The sequence below is a fragment of the Onychomys torridus genome, chromosome 11, assembly GCF_903995425.1.
Source record: "Onychomys torridus chromosome 11, mOncTor1.1, whole genome shotgun sequence".
Lineage (NCBI taxonomy): Eukaryota > Metazoa > Chordata > Mammalia > Rodentia > Cricetidae > Onychomys > Onychomys torridus.
The window spans coordinates 12,760,827-12,781,925 of NC_050453.1; the positions used below are offsets into that span (position 1 = coordinate 12,760,827).

General features: G+C 44.9%; 1 protein-coding gene across 2 annotated transcripts in view; it reads right to left on the bottom strand.

Annotated features, from left to right (window-relative positions):
• Positions 1-21,099, bottom strand: part of Susd4 (sushi domain containing 4) — a 128,380-nt gene that overhangs the window by 31,328 nt on the left and 75,953 nt on the right. For both annotated transcript variants that reach the window (XM_036202327.1, XM_036202325.1), the window contains exons 4-5: positions 9,454-9,627; positions 4,764-4,952 (exon numbers count right to left, since the gene is read on the bottom strand). In XM_036202327.1, the coding sequence (XP_036058220.1) occupies positions 4,764-4,952; positions 9,454-9,627 (363 nt within the window). The remainder of the gene's footprint in view (positions 1-4,763; positions 4,953-9,453; positions 9,628-21,099) is intronic.

The window sequence follows — 21,099 nt, forward strand, 5'->3', positions numbered from 1 at the left end:
TCAAGCCCTTGGGCCAGCACTCTCTACATGCTAAGGCATCCACACAGCCTGGTGAGCCCTGTGGAGCTTCAGAAGGTAATCCTTCCACACAGGAGAGGCTTACACTTCCTGAAGTTCAAGGGCAGACAGAGAACACACCCTCTGCTCAGACTCTGGGAAAGTAAAGAGCTATGCGTCTCTGGGCAGAAATTTCACTTCGCAACTGTGATATCTCCCTCTAGCCACCCATCCTCCTACCCTTCCCCAGAGCAGAAGCTCTGACGTGCCCTTTGGTAAAGTAGCTGCGTGTGGATGTGCAGTCTACGGCAATGAGGCTGGTCTCTAGATGCTGAGGTCTGTCTTGTTCTCCCTGTCAGCCTGTCAACTCTGCAAATGACTGAATTACATCCTTTCCTTCCCTTGCAGTTCCCTGGTGCCTGGGTCAGTGCTGCTCTGGGCCTCTGAGTGTTCAGTAAAGAGGTAACGAAGTTCTCAGCACTCAGAACTGGGAGACTGCTCATGCTCACTAACAAAGATGTTCTGTAAAAATAAGATTTGGATTCGGCATGTACGTGTGTATGGGAAGGGACAGACAGAGGTGACAGCCATGGAAATCAAAGGGCCTGAGAAGGGGAAGAAGTAAGATGCAGCCACATGAGGACAAACACACAGACCTACAAAAGACGCCAACACAGAAGGAGCCATGGAGTGCCTTCCCCGCCCAAACAGATCAAGACATTCACCTGCTACAGCAGGGGTTTACAGCTTTGTGTTCTCAGAGGCTAAATCACATGATATAAACAAGGGGACACATGTGTCTTCCAGAATGTGTCCACTGTCAGCCAGATGAGTGTAACAGTGTAGGGCTTCAAATGCACGATCTTCAGACTGGTCCTTGGAACTCAGATGCCACTGCCATGACCTTTCCCTCCTCATGGAGCCTGACCTTGATGAGGGGGTCACTCACATGTTGGCTCTTCACCCCACTAGGGAGGAGCCGTGTCGTGTGGTAGACAGAGTCATACACAAGAGTCTGTACAAGTCCTGCACAAGGTGTCACGCTTCAGTCTGAAAGGGACCAACAATTTCTGCCTAGCTCCCTTGCCAAAACATGGCTCCGCTGTAGCCAAGGATAGCAGTACTGCTGGGAAGCAGCAGGAAACGCCAAGAGCCTAACAGGCCTCCCTCCAGCACGTCTCTAGGGGACAAAAGGACTAGAAAGACAAATTCCTTCCCATGCAGCAATTAGTTTAATTGGTTTTTTACTTCAAAAATGACTATGAAAGTATCAGATCATCTTTCTGCTAGACTGAAAGGCAATCTGCACACCTTAATTAGACAAGACCAGTGGCTTCAGGTGACAGAGGCCCAGGATGGAGTCCCAGTTCCATCATGTACTCTACCTGCCACTGAGCTTTTAGAGGCCTGAGTTTGCTCATCAGCAAGACGAGGCTGAGAGCAGAAAAGATCTGTTAGGAGGACCAAAGGACAAGGTGGTGAGAGCCTGACACAGCTTGTCAGCTCTCAAAGTTAACTGGCTGCTGTGGACGTGAGGTGTTTCCAAACACAGCTGAGAATATGCAGGCAGCCAACGGGCACCTGAACAACCACACAGTGTCACCACGCACGAGCCTTAAAGCCTGGACATTTCATTCATACTCATAATTTACTTAAGGTGACTTTATAACTAAATCTAAGAGTTATGATAGACCCTTGACTAACACTAGGTGCCAGGCACTTCCTTAAAAATATTAAATCTGGCCGTTACACAGAGAAATCCTATCTCAAAAAATAAAAAAAAATTAAGTTTATTATCATACCAAAGCCTTATAGTTCCATGAAGTATGATCATTATTACTTTCAATTCTATTCTACTCTTTTCAGATTTTTATTACTTTAAATCATGTGTGTGTGAGTACACACTCCTGTACGCACTCACATGAGAGCAGATAGGTGGAGGCCAGGGCCAAAGGATTCCCCTGGAGTTGGAGTCACAGGTGGTTGTGAGCCACTCGATATAAGTGTGGAAACTCAGGTCCTCTTCAAGAGTAGTGTATGACCTTAACCACTGAGCCAACTCTCCAGTCCCATTTTATTATTTTTGAGATGTAGTTTTAAGTAGCCAAGGTTGGCCTTGAACTCCTGAATCTCTTGTTTCAACCTTCTAAGTGCTGGGATCCAGGTGTGTGCTACCATACCTGCTTTATGTGGTATTGGGGATTGAACCCAGGGTCCTCTGAGTACCGAGCAAGCAACGGGTCAGGCAGAGTTTGGGGACAGCTGAAGTGACATTCATGAGTGACAGGTCCACTGACGGTGGGAAGTGGGAATAAGAAAGAGGTAAAGAGGTTGGAGAAAGCTTTCTACAGCACTGCTGTCCACATCCACTCGCTGCTGGGGTCAGGACACTAATGATTAAAAACCCCCAAGAGCACACGGTACAGAGCATAGTTAGGTAGTTTTTACTATGCCATAAAGAAAAATGGAATTATATGAAATGTATGCTTCCTGAGACAGGAAGAAGGGGAAGGTGGGTGACATGTGAAGGGGTAGATTGCCAGGGAGTGCTGATCTGTGCTGTTTCCTCAGCAACGGGACATAAACAATGCGCCAGTGTTTTAAAATGAAGGAAGAATGAAAAAATGTTACTCCCTGCATGACTTTCTCATGAATCTTTGTATTTTATGTTAATCCAGTGCTTTCATTTTTACTTTTTTTTTTTTTTTAATATATAGAATTTTGTTTTGTTGCTCAGTCCCAACCAATCCTCCTGCCTCTGCATGCTGAGTAGCTGGGATTACAGGTGTGCACTACTGTGTCCGATCACTGTTTGCTCGAGTTTCTGTGTGGTCCTGAGTATCAAGTAACCCTTTGGCTTACTCTGCTTGTGGGTTTAGACGTGTAGCCTTTATATTTTGGCCTTTGTTGCTTTGGAAGGGCTCATGAACTATTTCCTTGGCTACTTTGAAGAGATGGGCATTAAAATCAAAGATGCAAAAGTTATTTAAATGGGGGGAGGGTGCTGCATGGCCTTGGCACAGGTAGCCATCGTCAGGGTTTCCAGATCCCTCCTTGGCCAGAGCTGAGGCTGGGAACAGAAACAGTCCATGTGTTCAGCAATGGGGCCCATTTTCAGCATAAGCTGCTCACAGCTCCCTGTTTATAACCTTAGATTGTTGCCTCTTGAAGTCAGATCTTGTTTTATGTCTATCCATATCATATTCTCCAGGCTCCATAAAAAGCTGCTCTCCAAGTCCCCAGATGAAGCTTTCTGACTCTGACTACTTGAAACGCAGTTAAGGCAAATTTGAAAAGATCCTAAAACAGACATTTCAAATTGATAAAATCATGACAATGATTTCTTCCAACTACCTTTGATTTCTGGTTATGTGAATAGGGAAAATCCTCCAGGAACTATGAAGGTGGGCCCTTTCGTGGCAGCCCCCACACACCATGGCCCACCAGCAGTCTGTGAACAACAGGGAGGCAATGGCACTGGAAACAAGGGTGACCTTGTCTCTGGAGACTAGGCTGGCCAGCTTTAGCAAACTGAGGTACAAAACAGCCAGTTCTATTTGGATTTCAAAACACACACACAAATACATATATACATGTATATATTCTAAGTTCCTACTGAATGCTCCTATTGAAAACTTATCTGTTGTAAGCAATTCAAATATACCAGGGAAGTTCAGTGTTAACACCTCTACCTTGGTCTCTGTGGGCTACATGGGAGACAGAGATGTGTAGGGACTTTACAAATGAATGGCATGCAGGGGCCATCCCTCCCTCCCACCTCTTCCTCAACTCTTCCCTTGGGAGGCTCCACGGCTCTGGCCGGCCCCTCTCCATGTCTGTCTTCCCTTTTGAAATAAAAGCCCTCTCTCACTGCTCCAAGAACTTTCTGCCAACCTCCACTCCCGACAGCACTCTCCCAACCCCACTCCTCCTGGAGGCTGCAGCGGGAAGCAGACGGCTTTGTTGCTGTAAACTTGGGGGCACTGGTTTGCTTTGACCTGCTATTGCTTGGGGGGAGTTAGGTTTGGGGCAGGTTTGAGGGGGGCTCTGGAATGGACGTTTTTCTCCCCGGCCATTTTCTCCCAGAGACTCCTCTCCCACCCATCTACTCAGATGCTAAGAAACACATCAGGTGAGACTTGGAGCCCTGAGACAAACCAGGGCTGAAGCTGGATGTCAGACGTCAATGGCAGAGCGTGTCAGGAACCCCGGGAAACTGCCTGGATTCTGGACATGGAAGCCCTGCCTCCCCACATCCAGCCAATAAGACCTCTGATGAGTGGTCTTTAGCAACAACACCCTATTAACCACCCAGAGGTCATAAAAACAGGGAAGAGAGGGCTCTTGCTTTCAGACTTCCAAGAGTGTCTTACAGCCAAACATTTATGGCTCAGCTATAAATGCATGGGAAAATGGGAGAAACATTGCCACAACAATAAATGGCGGGTGAGACAGAGATGGATGGTGCCACTGTGCCATCTGTTATCATTTGGTGCAGAGAAAATTAATTTTTGAAGGCATTTCATTTAACTTTGCAATATTTTGCAGCCTGACATCTGATTATTTCAACTTCTTCTATTTGCCTTCTTCCCCTTAAATCTAAGAATGGGGTGGGTGAGTGGGGGGAGGGGGGTGGGGCAAGTCTAATGTGAGTATAGCTCCATGGCAGGTGGATGATCTGGACCTAGGCAAGCAAAAGTCACTACTGGCCACAGTGAGACACCTCCCAACCAAACATCCGCTTCCAAAAGACTTATATGTGTTACCTTCCAGAGCAAGGCACCGGGGTGGGCTGGACGACCAGATAAGGTTGTGTAAGCATTCGAGATACTCAGAACCCTCGAGTTTAAATCCAGGGAAGCAGCGATAGGCAATGACAGTTCCCACGGGGAAGGAGGTCTGGAACTCTGAGATGTTCACGTAGCCATTGGAAGAGGCTAGAGGTCTCAGGCAGCCTGTGAAATGTGAAAGGAAAATGGAAAGATTTCACTAGGCTGCCTCTGCACACACGCACAGCAAATGGCACAGAGGAACTCTTTGGGATCGTCCCTTGGCGAGAAGAGGGCATTGCAGACTTGACCTATGAGTAGACAGATGTTTGCTGGTGTATTTGAAATGGCACCACAAGAGTCAGATAAAGGGTTAGGAGGGAAGAAGGGAGGCAAGAGGCATATGGTTTAGCACATCCCTAGCCAGGTGAATCTGTCCCAAATGGAACATGAGCATCACTTGAGGGGCTTTTCCAAACCAGTGGTGTCCAGGCTCCATGTGCAGGAGGAGAGCCTGTGGGTCACTACGTGTTTATGAAGCTCCCCATGTCATTTAAGGTGATATTAGGGATGAGGGCCACTGAGGCACCCTAGGAGGAGACAGACATTACAATGGCTAGGGGTTGGTGACTCGGGCAGGCGATGTTCCAAACTCAATCAGAGGACAGAATCCTGCTTGGGCTGGTACTACTAGATTTCTGGATATCTATTTTAAGTGAAATAGGTTAAGAGTCTTAAAGTGGGCTGGTTTTCAAGCTTGAGAATTCCCCAGAGGGATGGAGAGACACTAACTCCAGGTCATATGTCTCAGCAGGTCTCAGTGGAACCCAAGCATATGCATTGCTAATGGCCAGGTGGGAGAGGCCTCTGAGAAGCACAGCCTTACAATAGCTCTATCCTCCACACATAACAAGTCATGTGCTAGCAGAGAACAAATGGGAAACTGGACCCTGGATTCCTACTTCTAAACCACTGGCTACCTTTGGGTCTTGTAAACTGTGCCATTCCTAATGGTACGGAATCCTCTGTGTGCCTTTCTTGCTGTCATAGAACTGTGGTGAATCTTGTAAGGTCACTGGAGTGCACAATGGCATCACAGGGTGACATTCTTCGGGGGGCAAGCACGTGTGTGAAGCAAACAATGTATAATGAAAATGCCCACTTTCCTGGACAGTTGCCGAGCACAGGGTTTGCATTCTGCACAACGGCAGAGGACCAAGTCCTCCTTCTTAGACACTGTCTGGAGGGACTCTCTCAGCATGTTAGTGCCTGTGCACCAGAGTGAGGAAAGACATGAGGCAGCAGGGGTGCAGAGCTTAGGGACAAACACGGTCACTCACACTTCAATTGTTTGGTTCCTACCTTACTACTGTGTCTTGGGCCACCAAGATCCACAGTCGGAGCAGGCCCTGACTCAGAACCAGTCAGGATGTTTCTAGACCCTCTCCGCCAACCCTCAAAGCAGTAGAACTCAGCACCTTTTACTCCATCTCATGGTTTTCTCAATCCCTGCTACGTGTGTGTGTGTGTGTGTGTGTGTGTGTGTGTGTGTATGTATATGTGTATGTGTGTATAGGCATGTATGTGTATATGTGTATATGTGTATGTGCTTGTGTATATGTCTCTGTGTGTATATATATGTATATATATGTATGTATGTATATATGTGTGTATGTGTGTTTGTGTGTGTGTGTGGGCGGGGGGTGACAGTATGCACATGTGTGGAGACTGAAGACTGATGTTGGGTGTCTTCTTCTAATTTTCTCTCTCCTTTTTTTGAGACAGAATCTCTCACTGTCCCAGAGGATCACCATCTCGGCTAGGCTGGCTGACCTAGAGATCTCCCTGTCTCTGTGCCCCCAGTGCTGGGACACAGACACTTGTCACCATGCCAAGCCCAGCTTCTGTGGTCCTGGAGATCCCAACTCAGGTTCTCACACTTGCAGGTTCTTTATCAACTGAGTCATCTCCTGTGTTCCCACCCTTATCTGGTTTTTAATTTTCCTGAGCTAAAATCTGGTAATGTTTGCAGCAGATGTGGTGTGAAGAGTCGGAGGGAGGAGTGGAAATTGGGAAGAAATGGAATCAGTCATTGAGAAACAGCAGATAAATCCATTAACAGGCACAGAAGGAAGGCATGGGATGCTTGCACAGTTCAGGTGGCTGACAGAATGCTGGTCCAGCACGCCCTGAGGAGATGGGGCTCCAGCTCTCAGCTCCTTGTCAGGAGATGCCTGGTCTTTCCCAAATCACAACTGACTCTGCCCCACAGCAGGCAGGGCATGCAGATACTCTCCAAAACCTAAAGTAGCTGCCAAAACATGGCCTCTGAGCAGCCTGCCCTCCACTCCTCCTGAGGAGATGGCAGGGGCTATAATTTGAGCGGCTAATCAGCGCTGAGAGGGAAAGATAAGCTCACTCTTGGTTGAAGACAGCCCACCCTAAATCTAACAGTGGGAAACAGGCTTCAACTCAATAGTTCAGTGGGATTTCCATTTGCACTTCTTGATAATAGAGACATGCCCACTGGAGCTTTAGCCCCTGGATCTATAGGTGCGAATACAAGATCTAGAATGAAATGTCACTCTTAAGAGCCAATTACAATCCACCAGGGGGCTCGGAGAGATGCCAGGCTGTCTGCAGTAACTCAGAATCCTGCTCTCCTGCATTGTGCCAGCCAGGCGGCCAGAGGCAGGTCGCTGCAGGGGCAGTTGGCAGGACTGTCTCCAGCAGCAGGAACACACAGGATGGGCTGGGGCCACAGCACAAGCTGGGCATCCTGCCCCCCTGCAGGATGGAGGGCTCTGATGAGGAACAGCAGGGCTGGGGCCCATGGCATTGTTCGAAACAGCACATCTCTGAAGAGTAGCCAGGTGCAGGCCTGGTGGGGTAAGCCCATCATTCCAGCTACTTGGGGGACTGAGGCAAGAAGACCACAAGCTCAGGGCCTATCTGGGTGATAGAGTGAGTTTGGGGCTAGCTTGGGCCATGTACCCTCCGTTCAAAATCAGGAGCAAAAAGAGGAACAGGGGTATAGCTGAGAAGCAGGGCTCTGACCTCGCATGTGTGAAACCCTGGATTTGAATCTCAGTAATACCATAAATTAAAAATAAAAACAAAAAGCATAGCCAGTCATCTCTCTTGTTGCTGACCTAGAAAAGTCATGTCTGGAGCAGAATCTGAGAAAGGGAGAGGGACCCAGATTGGCCAGACAGAACAACAGCGAGGCACTTATCTGAACTCTTTAAAATGACACCCCAAAAGGCCACATGGAGAAAGAATTCCTAGGGAACACACTGGGTTTAAGCAATAGAAGGGGAACCAGAAAAAGGGAGCGGCCACGGAGAAAGGATGTGGAGAAAACATGGCTTCAGGGGGTGGCTGGAGTTGGAGGTGCTTTTCTTCACCCGGTCACCAATTTATCCAGCCCCGGAACGGATCTGTCCCTGGAATTAATCTGCGGCTAATGATGTTTATTTGCAGGAGAAGCGTAACCCAGGCGCCAGCTGCTTGTTTTGCAGGCAGTCTCTGAACAGATAAATAAAATCCACGTCTCTATTAGGGCAGGCTAGTGACAGACCACAGGGCAGGGAGTGTGATGGCTGGGCTCCTCCGTCCTTCCAACCCTGGGCCCTTTGTTCCTTCACAGGGTCTCAACTCTTAAGCTCTCGTGTAGGAAAACAATTTATTTCTGATGACGGGGCACACAAAGCAATATCAGGGCCTGCCAGTTGTGATTTCCCAGCACAAAGTTAACATTCACCTCAACTTGAAGATGCCAGAGCTGTTGGAGCACATCTGAATGCCCCCCTTCTCCCGCAAATTATGAATTATGCATTGGCTTTTTTGGTCCTTTAGACCAAGTCACATGTCAAAAAATAAAATCAGAATTAATGTGAACTCAAGGGCTTATTTTCAAAAACAGGTCCCTCTGTATATGGCGGCTGGGGCAAATTTTAAAAATGTGAAAGGATAAACACTCACTGTGTGGTTTGGAAGCATTTGAATGTGATTTCTGTCTGCTTTTCATGCATTAGAAAAAAGGATAACATTACGAAGAGAAAATAGTCTCTGTAAGATAGGTTACTGTTTTCTCACCACTACGCAGCTATTACACCCTGCAATTCCCATTAAGTAGACAACAATTCATTTTTTGTGTCCACAGCCAGTTACAAAGCCTCCAAATGATTTTCAATTTATTATTATTATTATTAGCGTGGGAGGGCATGCACATGTTAGATGTGCATGTGAGTAGGCACACATGTACAAGCTAGAGTGCCTATGGTGGTCAGTTCCCTCTTACCTTTATTAGTGCATTCCAGAGAACTAACTTCAGGTTGTCAGACTCACAAGCAAGCGCCTCTCCCTGCTGAGACCCTTCACTAGCCCAACTGTCCTAATTCCTGAACTACTTTAATGGTTTTCTATGGAAAGGGAACGACGCCCAATGTACTAAAGAGTAAGGACTCTCCTGTCTAGACTGGGAAATCTCGGTATATGGTGCTGACCACCATAAGGAGCAACGAGATCCTAAGAGAGGTCACAGGAAGATAGGGTGGGCCTAGGTGGGGTGACTTTGTATTTTTCTGCCATAATCTCTGTCGCCTTGTGAGAAGGTCATGTACATGCACCTTCTTCAACGCAGTCATGACATGTCCAGTTGACAATAGTGACTTCCCCCTCATACCTTGACAGATGGGCAGGTTACTCCATGTCCCATCATCACGACATAATGAAACCAGGTTGTATAGGTCAGGGTACCGGATCTTGAATCCCTCATGACAGGCGATGATTAACTTATCTCCGTGTCTATACGTTTTGTTGTGAATCTCAGCATCTTCAATTTGGGGGATGCGGCAGTCTGCAAGAAAAGATGAATATTACTTTTTTTTTGCAATTTAAAATGGTTCATAGCTTTACAATGAAGTTCTTGTTTTCAGCCCTGGTCTCAAACTACACAACAAATAGATATATGGTATCTCACCTGTCACCAGACTCAGGTGACAATGACAAGCTCACAGCCTGTGTCACAGAACTAACAGAAAGAGGAACCCAGTATACAGGGACCACCTCCTAAAAAGAGGTGTCTATAACACCTTTATTTGCTGCCTATAACAATTCCTATCTGTGGTGGTTTGAATGTAAATGTCCCCATAAGCTCATAGGGAGTGGCACTATTAGGAGGTGTGGCCTTGTTGGAGGAAGTGTGTCACTGTAGGCACGGGCTTTGAGGTTTCTTATGCTTGAGCTGTGCCCACTGTGAATTCCACTTACTTCCCATGGCCTGTGGATCAAGATGTAGAACTCTCGGCTCCTTCTCCAGCACCATGTCTGGCTGCACACCGCCATGTTTCCCACCATGATGATAATGGACTAAACCTCTGAAACTGTAAGCCACCCAAATGAAATGCTTTCCTTTGTAAAAGTTGCTGTGGTCACGGTGTCTCTTCACAGTAATTGGAACCCTAACAGACCATTGATCTGAATAATTCTGGAAATGAATGAAGCACCGGCTGTGTTTTGGACAGGATTTAACATGGTTTAGCCTGTCGGGTTAGTGGCTGCAGCCATCCAGGCATGGTGTGCAGAACAGCATGGAGGCTGACCTGCCCTGCGTCTGCTACCAATACTTCCCATCTCCATTGCATGCTCTTCAAAGGATACCAGACTAGCACATACTCTTGCCAGCCTCCTAGGGTTCAGGACAGCTGGGCATACTATGTTCTCCATGGAGTGGCTGAGACCACGTGAGAAGGACAGTGAAAATGAGAAAGAGGACAAGTTAAAGGGGTGGTGAGCAAAATGACAAGACACACCAAGAGTGCAGGGTGAGTGTCTGCTTCTGCTCCTATCTACTTACACAAGCCACTGTAGAAACCACAGCACTCCACACTGCCAAGCCGGGACCATGCTCATTCTCCCCTGAACACCTCACAATGAGCCCCCTCTGGTTTAAGTCACATCGACCACTGTGTGCTTTTCCCCATCCCTCATGAATACATCCCTGTTAAATGTTTTTGATTTTGTGTACTTTATTTTAGTGTTGGGGATAGAAACCAGGACATGGAGCCTGCTGGGTCAATGTTCTATCTTGAGGCTTTACCGCCAACCCTGATAAATACTTCTGATCTTAAATGCACACAGGTTTATAAATATGACCTGAGATGGGTTAGACTCCAAATTTCTGAATTCTTAATTTTTTTTAAAACAAAGCAAAAATCTAATGGCAGTGTTTTTCCAATCAGAACCTTTCCCCAGAAATTCTTCAATGCACTTTGGCTTCTTAGCTACTCTCCAGAGTCTATCGAATGCACCAAGTGGATGGAACAGCAGTAATAAGAGCTCTGTTCATCAAGATGCTTCAGCTTGGAATTGTCAGCTCTGAAGCACGGAGCCCTGGGTGCCTTGGGAGCCCTGAGAGCCTTGGTACAGGTAGAAAGGGAGGATTTCACAGTGGCTGGCAGCTGCTAGCTTTTGTTACTCTGCTAGCTTTTGTTACTCTACAAAGGGCCCATCAAGGGCATGATGGGATTGATGCAAGGTTCTCTAGAAGCAGCATGGGGTGGGACACAGATTCCAGAAATCAGGGCACAAACAATGGAGAAGATTCAGACAAGAGGCTTCCTTGAGAGAGGGAGAGAGTAGAGGACATTCACCATAGACCATGTGTAAGGTCAGATGTATCCCCCATCTGACCCCAATAACTTGAGAGAGGTCTTCTCCATCACTTCCCCATTCCCAGACCCACTCATGCTCCTGCCAGAGAAGAACTGCAGTGAGGGGCACTGTCTCAAGTTCCACCAAGAACCCTGGGAGTGCACAGCCCTCTGAGCCCAGCTAGCTGGCTTTGGGCACACCTGGGTGTCCCCCTACAGTCTCAGCTGGAGAGCTATCTACTGGCTTCCATTTTGTATCTCATTCACTCTATAGCAGGCCGTGGAAAAGAGTGCTCTAACTGTTCAAGTTTAATCGATAGTTTCTGAGTTAAAATAGCCCAATTTCTTCCAAATCAAGCCCAGAATAGTTACAAGGTAACTGACAACTCTGCATACCAGTGCTGCCTTCTTCGTAATGGAAAATGTGAATTACGTTTTTCTCAATGGCACTCGGCAGAAATTATCCACAGAAAGTAAAAACACATTTATCAAGGTACCTGTCTGTAAAATCTTGCTGTAAACAGTTCTTGAGGTGGTAATGTATGTGTCTAAGCAACCATCCCATGATGGACTTTAAATGTTTTTAGGAATTAACTAGCAGAGTTGGGAGGTGGCCAGTTTGAGGAGTAAAGTCAATGGATAGCGTGTCCACTTGGATATCACAGACAGATTGACATTGGCTTGTCAGAGGGAAAAGCTCCCAGGCCTTGCTCCCAAGATTGATTTTCCAGCCTGTGCTAAGATTAATGTAGGATGCTTCACACAGGTTGGGTATGCTGCAGTATGTGGGGAGGAGGCGGGGAATATACTCTGGCCAAAAAAGAGTCTGTATGAGATTGACACAACACCAGCTCACTACATGAGAGAGCCAAACAGCAGTAAGGCCTTGGAGTTCAAGTCCCACTAAAGCAGAAAAATCTGGCTGTGAGGTGCTCTAGGACCAAGGGGAAGGCTAGTCCAGACCAGCTCTAACAAACCTCCAAGTTCAATAGAAGAAAAGGTCATCCACATCCTTTCTGATTGTTCATGCACACTCTGGCATCCACTTCTCCCGGAAGGAAGGGTAAGGCAAGTGTAAGGTAAGATGGTGCCTGGAATAACTATTGGCCCCAACGAGCTTTGGTGATGGTAAATAACCACTGACCTCATTTCTAGAAAAGGAATCAGGACCTTGAGTATCTGAAAATACATGTGTGATCTTCATCAATGCTGAAGTTAGTTTGATAGAGGAATATGGACATTCCTTGGCTTTCACAAAAAGCCATACTCAGAAAAACTCACTGTAAATTGAAAACATTAAGGGCTGAAAAGGGTGCTGGGGAGATGGTTCAATCAGCAAAATGTTTGGAAGCCTGAAGACCTGAGTTCAAGTCCTAGAAAACAGAAAAACAAAAACAAACAAAAAAAAACCAACCAACCAAACAACAACAAAACCAAATGGACGAGGAGTGGTGGTGTACACTTGTAATCCTACAGAGGCAGAGACAAGTGGATTCCTAGGGCCTGTTGGCCAGGCAGTCTAGCCTAATAGGTGAGCTCTAGGCCAATGAGAGACCCTGTCTTAAAAAACAAGGTGGATGACACTCCTAAAGGATGGCATCCAAGGTTGTTCTCTAGCTTCCACCTGCCTGTGCACACACATGTATGTGCATCCCTCCCCCCACCACATGCACGCACACACAAAGTTGAAAGTGTTACATACACATACACCTCCCAGCTCAGCTACCCAGAATTGTGTAGAATGTGGGTCACTCGCCCTCACTATCTTGCAATTGACTAGAAGCCACTGACCAGCATCAAGATGGAATTCCATGCCATGTGTCACTAACCCAGGAAAACACAAAATTCAAAAAGTGCAGTAAGGTCTCTACTGAGCGGGCATCGCTTTCACATCACGGTAAAGTCGAAGCATCATTAAGTTGAACCATTGTTAAGTCAAGGACTGTTTCTAACCCAGTCTCCTACACCACAGATTCATCCATTCAGAAAAAGAAAAATCACAAAGCCACTTCACATGTGTCATTAGCAAAGACTAGAAGTATCCTTCAATATTTGATTCTGTCACACAGAATCCGGCCAACAGTTAGAACTTAGGTTGGCGAGCCCTATATGGGCACTTCTAGCATGTCATTTGAGGACTCGCAAAGGTTTCCATTCTGAAAAGCCACATTTCACTGGCCCACCACAGCCAGTGCTGCACACTGAACCTATTAAAAATGGAGATTCAGTGCAATGAGCAAGTACAAGGAGAGGAAGTTCCTCAGGCAATGCTGTGCAGTTACACCCATTATAGATTAATTTATTAGACCAGTCAGCAGAGTACAGTCCCGGGGTGGGGGCAGGCACAGGGAGAGTCAACAATGTTTTCAAGATGTTGGTTATATGTAAAAATGCAGAATTGTTCCCAAGAATATGAATACATGATAAATAGATACATATGATCCTTACAATCCACATTATTATATTAAAGGCTCTAAATGTCTTGCTGTAAAGAACTTGACTTACACTTCCATGAACTGGAAATTGTAAGTCCTCCTTATTCACCCTGCTGTTTTGTTCAGTGACTACCGAACCCACACTGTAGGTCCAGTGCATCCTAGGTGTGGGGGTAGGATCAGAGAAGAAGTCACCATTACCACTCTTACAGCATTTGCATGGAGGAGGCTTCTAACCGCAGAATTAAGAGACAAATGAGCTAGAAAATAACGGGCGGCTCTCACGACTGTGATGAGCTCATAATGTGGTGATAAGATAGGGAGTGACTTGGGGACTCATTTAATTCGAGCAGACAGGCAAGGGGCCTCCGAGGAAATGGCATTTATTAAGCTGAGACCTGAATGACAGCACAGATCCAATTACACGTGGATCTGGGAGATTTCAGGCAGAATGGTTAGGCCAGCACAAAGGCCAGAAAGGAGCTTGGGGTCCTACAACACACCAGGGCACATCTGTGTGTTTGGAAATAGCAGCCAACACGGGGGAGGAAGAGCACACAGGGCCTGATGATTAGGACAGGGCGTGGGGTTTTGTTTAGTGGAAGGGACACTATTAGAACCTAAACATGCAGAAGGATCTGGTTTACATTCTCAAAGGGTTTGTCACATGTGCATTGAAGGATGAACCTTGGCCAAAGGATGGTCTTGTTTTCAGGTCCTGGGAGGTAACCCCTAAGATCCTGGAGTGTCCTGCCTGAGATAAGTACCCATGCTTACCTGGAGGCATTAGGCATGCTACGTAGTCCGTGTGATTTGGGACACCAAATATCAGTTCAGCTTCTGGGGGGGGGGACTGGAGACCAATATCAGCCCATAGTGGTCAACTGTGTCTACAGGAAAGAACCCTGAAAAAATCCTGGAGTCAGTCTCCCTGGTTGTTGACACACTGTCATACACTGCTGCTTGAAGGAAAGGTGTTATCTGCACAGCTCTGCTGGGGGCTTGTGGCTGTGACTCCTGGATCCTGCCTATGTACCTCTTCCCTTGGGGATTTTAGCCGGTGTGTCCCCATTCTAACATACTTATCCATGAGGATCGTAGGTTTTCTAAGTTATGTGAGTCTGACTGAATCACTGAATTTGAAAGTGGCCTTGGAGATACCCAGGTCTGCGGACAATGTCAGGCTGAGAGCGGCTGTAGGGCCCTGAATTTTGTACCACTGGATGGTATTTTAATGTGCCACCTACTGGCATCCATTAGTGCCACTGTTTCATTCAGTACAAGAGAGACCGCCCTGACCGTTGGTTTACTCAGGACCAGGTTGCAGGAGCTGAATGGAATCAGCCCAGGCAAATGATGCCATTATGGACAATCAGCATGGAACACTGAAAAGGAGAGGTGACAGGAAAAGGAGCTGACAGAAGAGAGGGGGTAGTGCTGAGAAAAGAGGTACCACCCTGTGCGTGGCTTTACTTCCTAAGCAGGGATGGTTCCAGCTGTTTCTTTCCTCTTTAAAGGATGTTGACTTTGATGAAATCTGATGCAGCATTGGAACAGGACACTTGATAGCTTGTGGCTCTATGTGATTTCTACTGTGGAATTATTAGTTCCCTGCCTGAAATCACTAAGAAACACACAGACATAGAACAGATACAGACACACAGAGAGACAGACAGACAATCACACACACACAACACACACACAGAGCGGGGATCAAAACAATTATGGTAGGTACACTTCTTTGTGTTTTGCTACTGAAAAGTAACCCCCCCTTTTTTTAAGACCTTCTTTTTTTTTTTGAGACAGGGTCTTGCTACATAGCCCAAGATAACCTATGACATTGTGTTGAGCTTATGGTGCTTATTTTAGTATTTTTATATTTACAACTTAGATAATGAATTTCTGTGGATATTAGCTGTCCATTCCGCAGGGCAAGACTGTTACACATTACATACACTGGAATATATATAAAGACTGACCACATGGGAAATTCAGTCCCAACAAACAGCAAGTGATTAAAATTATTGAGCATGTATTTGGGCCCCAGTGAAAATAAGACAGAAATGAACTGTTATAAAACTAACTCCTATGTTGGAAACTGAGTAATATCTCCCCAAATAACTCATGGGTCCAATAAAACAACAACATAAAAAACAGAAAATGTTTTGGATGGAGTAATAATGAAAATTTGCATATTGTAATATATGCTATGCAGATAAATCTATGGCTGTACATTTCTCTTTAAGCCTAAACACACAGAGAAAGCCCAGCATGGTTGCTCACACATGCCAGTAGTCCCAGCACTCAGGAGGCAGAGGCAGGTTGTCCTGGAACTCTGTAGGTTCAAGGTCAGTCAGGGCTACATAGTGAGACTCAAGAAATAAACAAAAGAACATCTAGTACACACAGAAAAATTAAATACTTAAAAAAGTCAAGAACACATATCTTAGTGTTGATTAAGTGAAATCTGTTGATCAGTTGTTCAAGTTTTCCACACTATGTTTTTATTGCAGATGTGGGTTTGTGCTTAAAGTTCTACTGGATTTTGCTTTATAAATAGTGAGCTATGTTACTAGGTATACATAAATTCAAGGTGATCATTTAGAATTAAAATTAAGAATTCTTAAATGGTCAGAAGATGGGTAGGTGATTAAACCTGAAAAAAGTATAAGGAAATAAATAATTAAGAATAAATGATAGAGCTTTAATGATAAAAGAACCAAAACAAGAAGGACCAGCAAGAGCCTTTGAAGTCCCAATCAACAATCACTGATGGCATTTGCCAAGAACTACATAGTGCACCCGACCACATAAGGATGAAAAGATAGAGCATCAGCACAGCCTACACTAAAAAGATAATAAAGAAGACAGAAAGAAAGCTTGAAATCAAAACATTTCAGAATTCAGATGAAGTCAAATTCTTCAAGCAAGGTAAGAAATACTATCATTTACTGAAATTGCCAAGTTATACTTATATAAAATAAGTTCAGTTTAAATCAGGAAGGCTTCCCACAAAGCCTACTCCAGACTCAGGATACTTCTTCATGAATTCTGTTGAATACGTGTGGAAGATCAGCTAGCAATCTCACTCTCTCCCTGTGTGAGCAAGGTGCACCCTTATGCAGGCCACCAGCGTGTTTATGGGGCAGCCTCCTTGATTATTATACAAGTGGGAAGTGTCACAGATGGGAAAAACATTCAGGACAACCCACCTCCACAACACAATGCAGACCTTAAGATGAGCACATCAGTGAGTATAATTTAAACACATCACAAGTACGGCGACTTAACATTTAATGATCAACCAGTGTGACTTGAACATGTAGCAGAATAAAGGAGAGAATTACCATCTTATTAGATGTGAAAAAGCATTTGATAAAATTCCACATCCACTCATATTAAAAAGAAAAAACTCTTAATAAGCTAGGAATTAAACAAAATACTGCAATTTAGTGAGGAATATTATTAGAGAAGTATGTATTGTAAATATCTAGAGGGCATCAATTTGAGATTGGGTCCCTGACTGGAATGCTCACTCCTTACACTTACTTTGGATGCTGCACTGGGTTTCCTCACTGAAGCAGGTCCCAAATAAAAGGAAAGTGGAAAGAATCAGCTAGCTAGAAAGAAAAGCTTTAGTATTCAAACAATGGATGTGGTAAGCTCCCAAAGAATTTACAAAGATAGGAGCTGGAGAGATGATGGCTCAGCAGGTAAGAGCATCTGTTGCTCTTGCAGAGGACCCAGGGTCAGTTCCCAGCACCCACATGGTGACACACAACCTCTGTAACCTCTGTTCCAGGGGGTCTGATGCCCTCTTCTGGGCTCCATAGGTATCTTCTGATCTCCAAGTGCACCTAGCATGTACATGGTACATACACATACATGTAGGCAAACTCTCATATACACATAAAATAAAGTAAATCAATATAAAAAAAACTTACAAGAATGTACAAATATAAATAGTAAAGTTCATAATGAATTTCTAACAGATAAACAATCTTAAAACTTTTACCAAGCACATAAAAATTTGAAATGCTAAATTCAAATAAATAAATAAGAGACAAGACCTCCATACAGAAAATATTATTGAGAACAATCGTTAAAGACCTTAGTAAGCAGGGAGAACCAATATTGCATAGGTCTTATTTTCCTCAGAACTTTAACTATAAATCTGTCTTATTTTATAAATCTGTCTTATTTTTCTTTTCTAGTTGATATGACAAAATACCCTGGCAAAAACTTCGGGTTTATTTTCACCATGATACCAGACTATAGTCAGAGCAGGGAAGTCACAGGGGTCACAGACTTGAAACAGCTAGTCACATTCATAGTCAAGAGCAGAGAGAAGATGAATGCACACGTGCTTACTGCTCAGTTCCTTGTCCACTCTTAACACAGTCCAGGACCCGAGGCTAGGGGATGCTGCCACCCACAGTGGACTGGGTCTTCCTACATCAATTAGCATCATCAAAATATCACCCATAGACACATCCACAGGTCATCCTAATCTGCACAATTCCTCGTTGAGACTCTTCCCAGGTGATTCAATGTTGACAAAACTAAACACCACAAAACCCAACATAATAATGTTCAGAATTCAAATTTGTTTTGATAGTTGATGTGCTCATTCTAAAATTTATATGGAAACATGGAAGGCCAAGAAGAGCCAAGACAGTCTTGAAGGCACAGAGAAAGGGGGTAACGTTTGTGTTACAAGCATTTAAGAGCAATTACAGGGCTGAAGTCATCAAAACAGAATCACATACAGCACACGACAGACAGACCAATAGAACAGAGACTGGGCCAGGACTTCCATCTCCTGACATAGTTGGCCACGGGAAGCAGTGGGGACATTCATTCTAATGAACAGTGCTATGTGTGTTATATACAAACCAAGCCCAGGTGGGATGGTTAGAGGGCTTAATATGAAGGCAAGCCAATGAGGTTCTGCGACAGAAGAAAATGCAATATCATAACACAAAAACATTTTTGAAAAATATATTTTCTTTTTTAAATTGATGTGTGTGTGTTGTGTGTGTGTGTGTGTGTGTGTGAGTCTGCGAGTGTGTGTGTGTGTGTGTGCGTGCGTGTGCGTGCGTGTGTGTGTGTGTGTGTGCAGGGTGCCTGTGGAGGCCAGAAGAGGATATCAGACTGGAGCTGGAGTTAAAGGCAGTTGTGAGCCACCTAATACGGATGGTGGGAATCAAACTTGGGCGTTCTGGAAGAGCCATCTCTTCAGCCCTGTGAAAACATTGTTTAACATGACAAAGAAAACTCCTACACAACTTTAGCATAAAGAAAAAGATTGATACATTTGACTACATTCAAGTTAAAATATTCTGTGCATCACACTGATAATAAGAGAGTAAAACCCTAAGCCACAGAACAGCACCTATAACCAACAAAGGACTCGGATCCAGTGTATATAAAAATCTCCTAAAAATCAATGCGGAAAAGACAACTCATCGATAAATGGTTAAGCGAATTAAGCAGGCACTTCACAGGAGGGAGTTATAAGCTAGCCAATAAACACAAGACAGGTTCTCAACTTTATTATTCACCAGGGAACTGAGCATTAAAGGTGGGCGATTCAGAAAGTGGTGGGACGTGCCTGCAAAAGTCAGACTCAGGAAACTGAGGCAGGTGTACAGTATGACACTGTTTCAAAACAAACCCAACCAACCAACCAGAATCAAAGAAACAAACTCCCAAACAACCATCCCACTACAATGGTAGAGAGAGTACTACATGTCTGCTAGATGGCTAAAATATTGCTAATACTAAGGGGCATATTCTGTTTGTGGGAGTACAAACTGGTACAACCACTTGAGAAAACTAGCAATGTCTATTAACACTGGATATGTGAATACCACACACCTCAACAGCTCTGCTCTCTGGTACAGAGCCAACAGAAATAAAATATTATCAATCATCAATAGGCATGTTCTGATATGCTCACTGCAGCACTATTTATAACAGGAGACAATCGGGAGAGTCTAAAGTGTCCTCCAAAATGAATATTCAAACAATGGCATGTCCATACCTTAGACCACCAGGAAACCATGGAAATGACCCAACCACAGCATAAGATGAGTGGGAATGAACTTCTGGGGACACCAGCAGGGTCCTATTTCTTCCCCGGATGATGGGGATGCTGGCGTTATCTCATGAGTGTTCACAAGCTGTTCTGTCTCATGAACTTTCATATATGCACTATGTTTTGCAAATTTAAATGAAGTTGTAAGGACAGCAAAGTGAGCCCAGCATGGAGAACGATGCCACCCCCTTCCCTACTTCCCCCAGGGCTGCTGGATCTGGAGGTGGAGCCACTTCACAGAATGTCTAGGGATGAAGGGTGGTGTGTATGGAGATGAAGCACTGAAATTCCCCAAAGCATAAAACTTTAATTATATCCCAGAAAAATTTCAAGAAGGCAAGCTTACCCCTTGATGTAAATTACAGAAGTTGGTGCAGTTTCATCATACAGGTAAATGGTGATTTTTTTTTTTGCTTCAAATATGTACATGTTCTTGTGTGTGTATGCACATATATATGCTGAGTGTGCATACATATGCATGCATTGTGAGGATAGAGGCTAACTTTGAGTGTTCCCTTCTATTGCTCTCTACATTATTTATTGTTATTATTATTATTATTATTAGTTTGAGACTGAGTCTCTCACAGAACCTAGAGCCTATCGATTCAGCGAGGTGGCTGGTCAGCAAGCCCTTGGATCCCTACCTCCCTAGGGCAGGGATTACAAGGACAAGCCACTGGCCCTGGCTTTTTCCATGGCTGCATGCCTGTGCAGCAAGCATTTTGTCAGTGGAGCCATGTCCCCAGCCCTTCCTGCTTCTCTTGATAAACAAAGGCTTAATTATTTTATCTTTAAAGAAACTGTGAGATCAATTTTCACTTTCTGGAAAGTAGCAGAGATGGGAAGCACTGGGTATCCAGAAGTAGGCTCAGAAGAAGCATTAAAAATTATTTCATGCCAGGCAGGTGTTGTTTTTGGTGGTACTGAATACACCAATCTCATGGCCTTGCACATGCTGGGTGGGCAATTTGCCTCCTGGGTTACTTCCCCCAGCCAAGAATGGGTTTCAGAGACAGTTCTCACAGACTGATGACTGACAGAACATCTTTGCTTACAGACTGGAAGATCCAGGGCAAGCCTCTCAAGGAGTACCACCTGAGGCCCAGCTAGAGGATCAACTACATGTTCAATCAATTTAGATC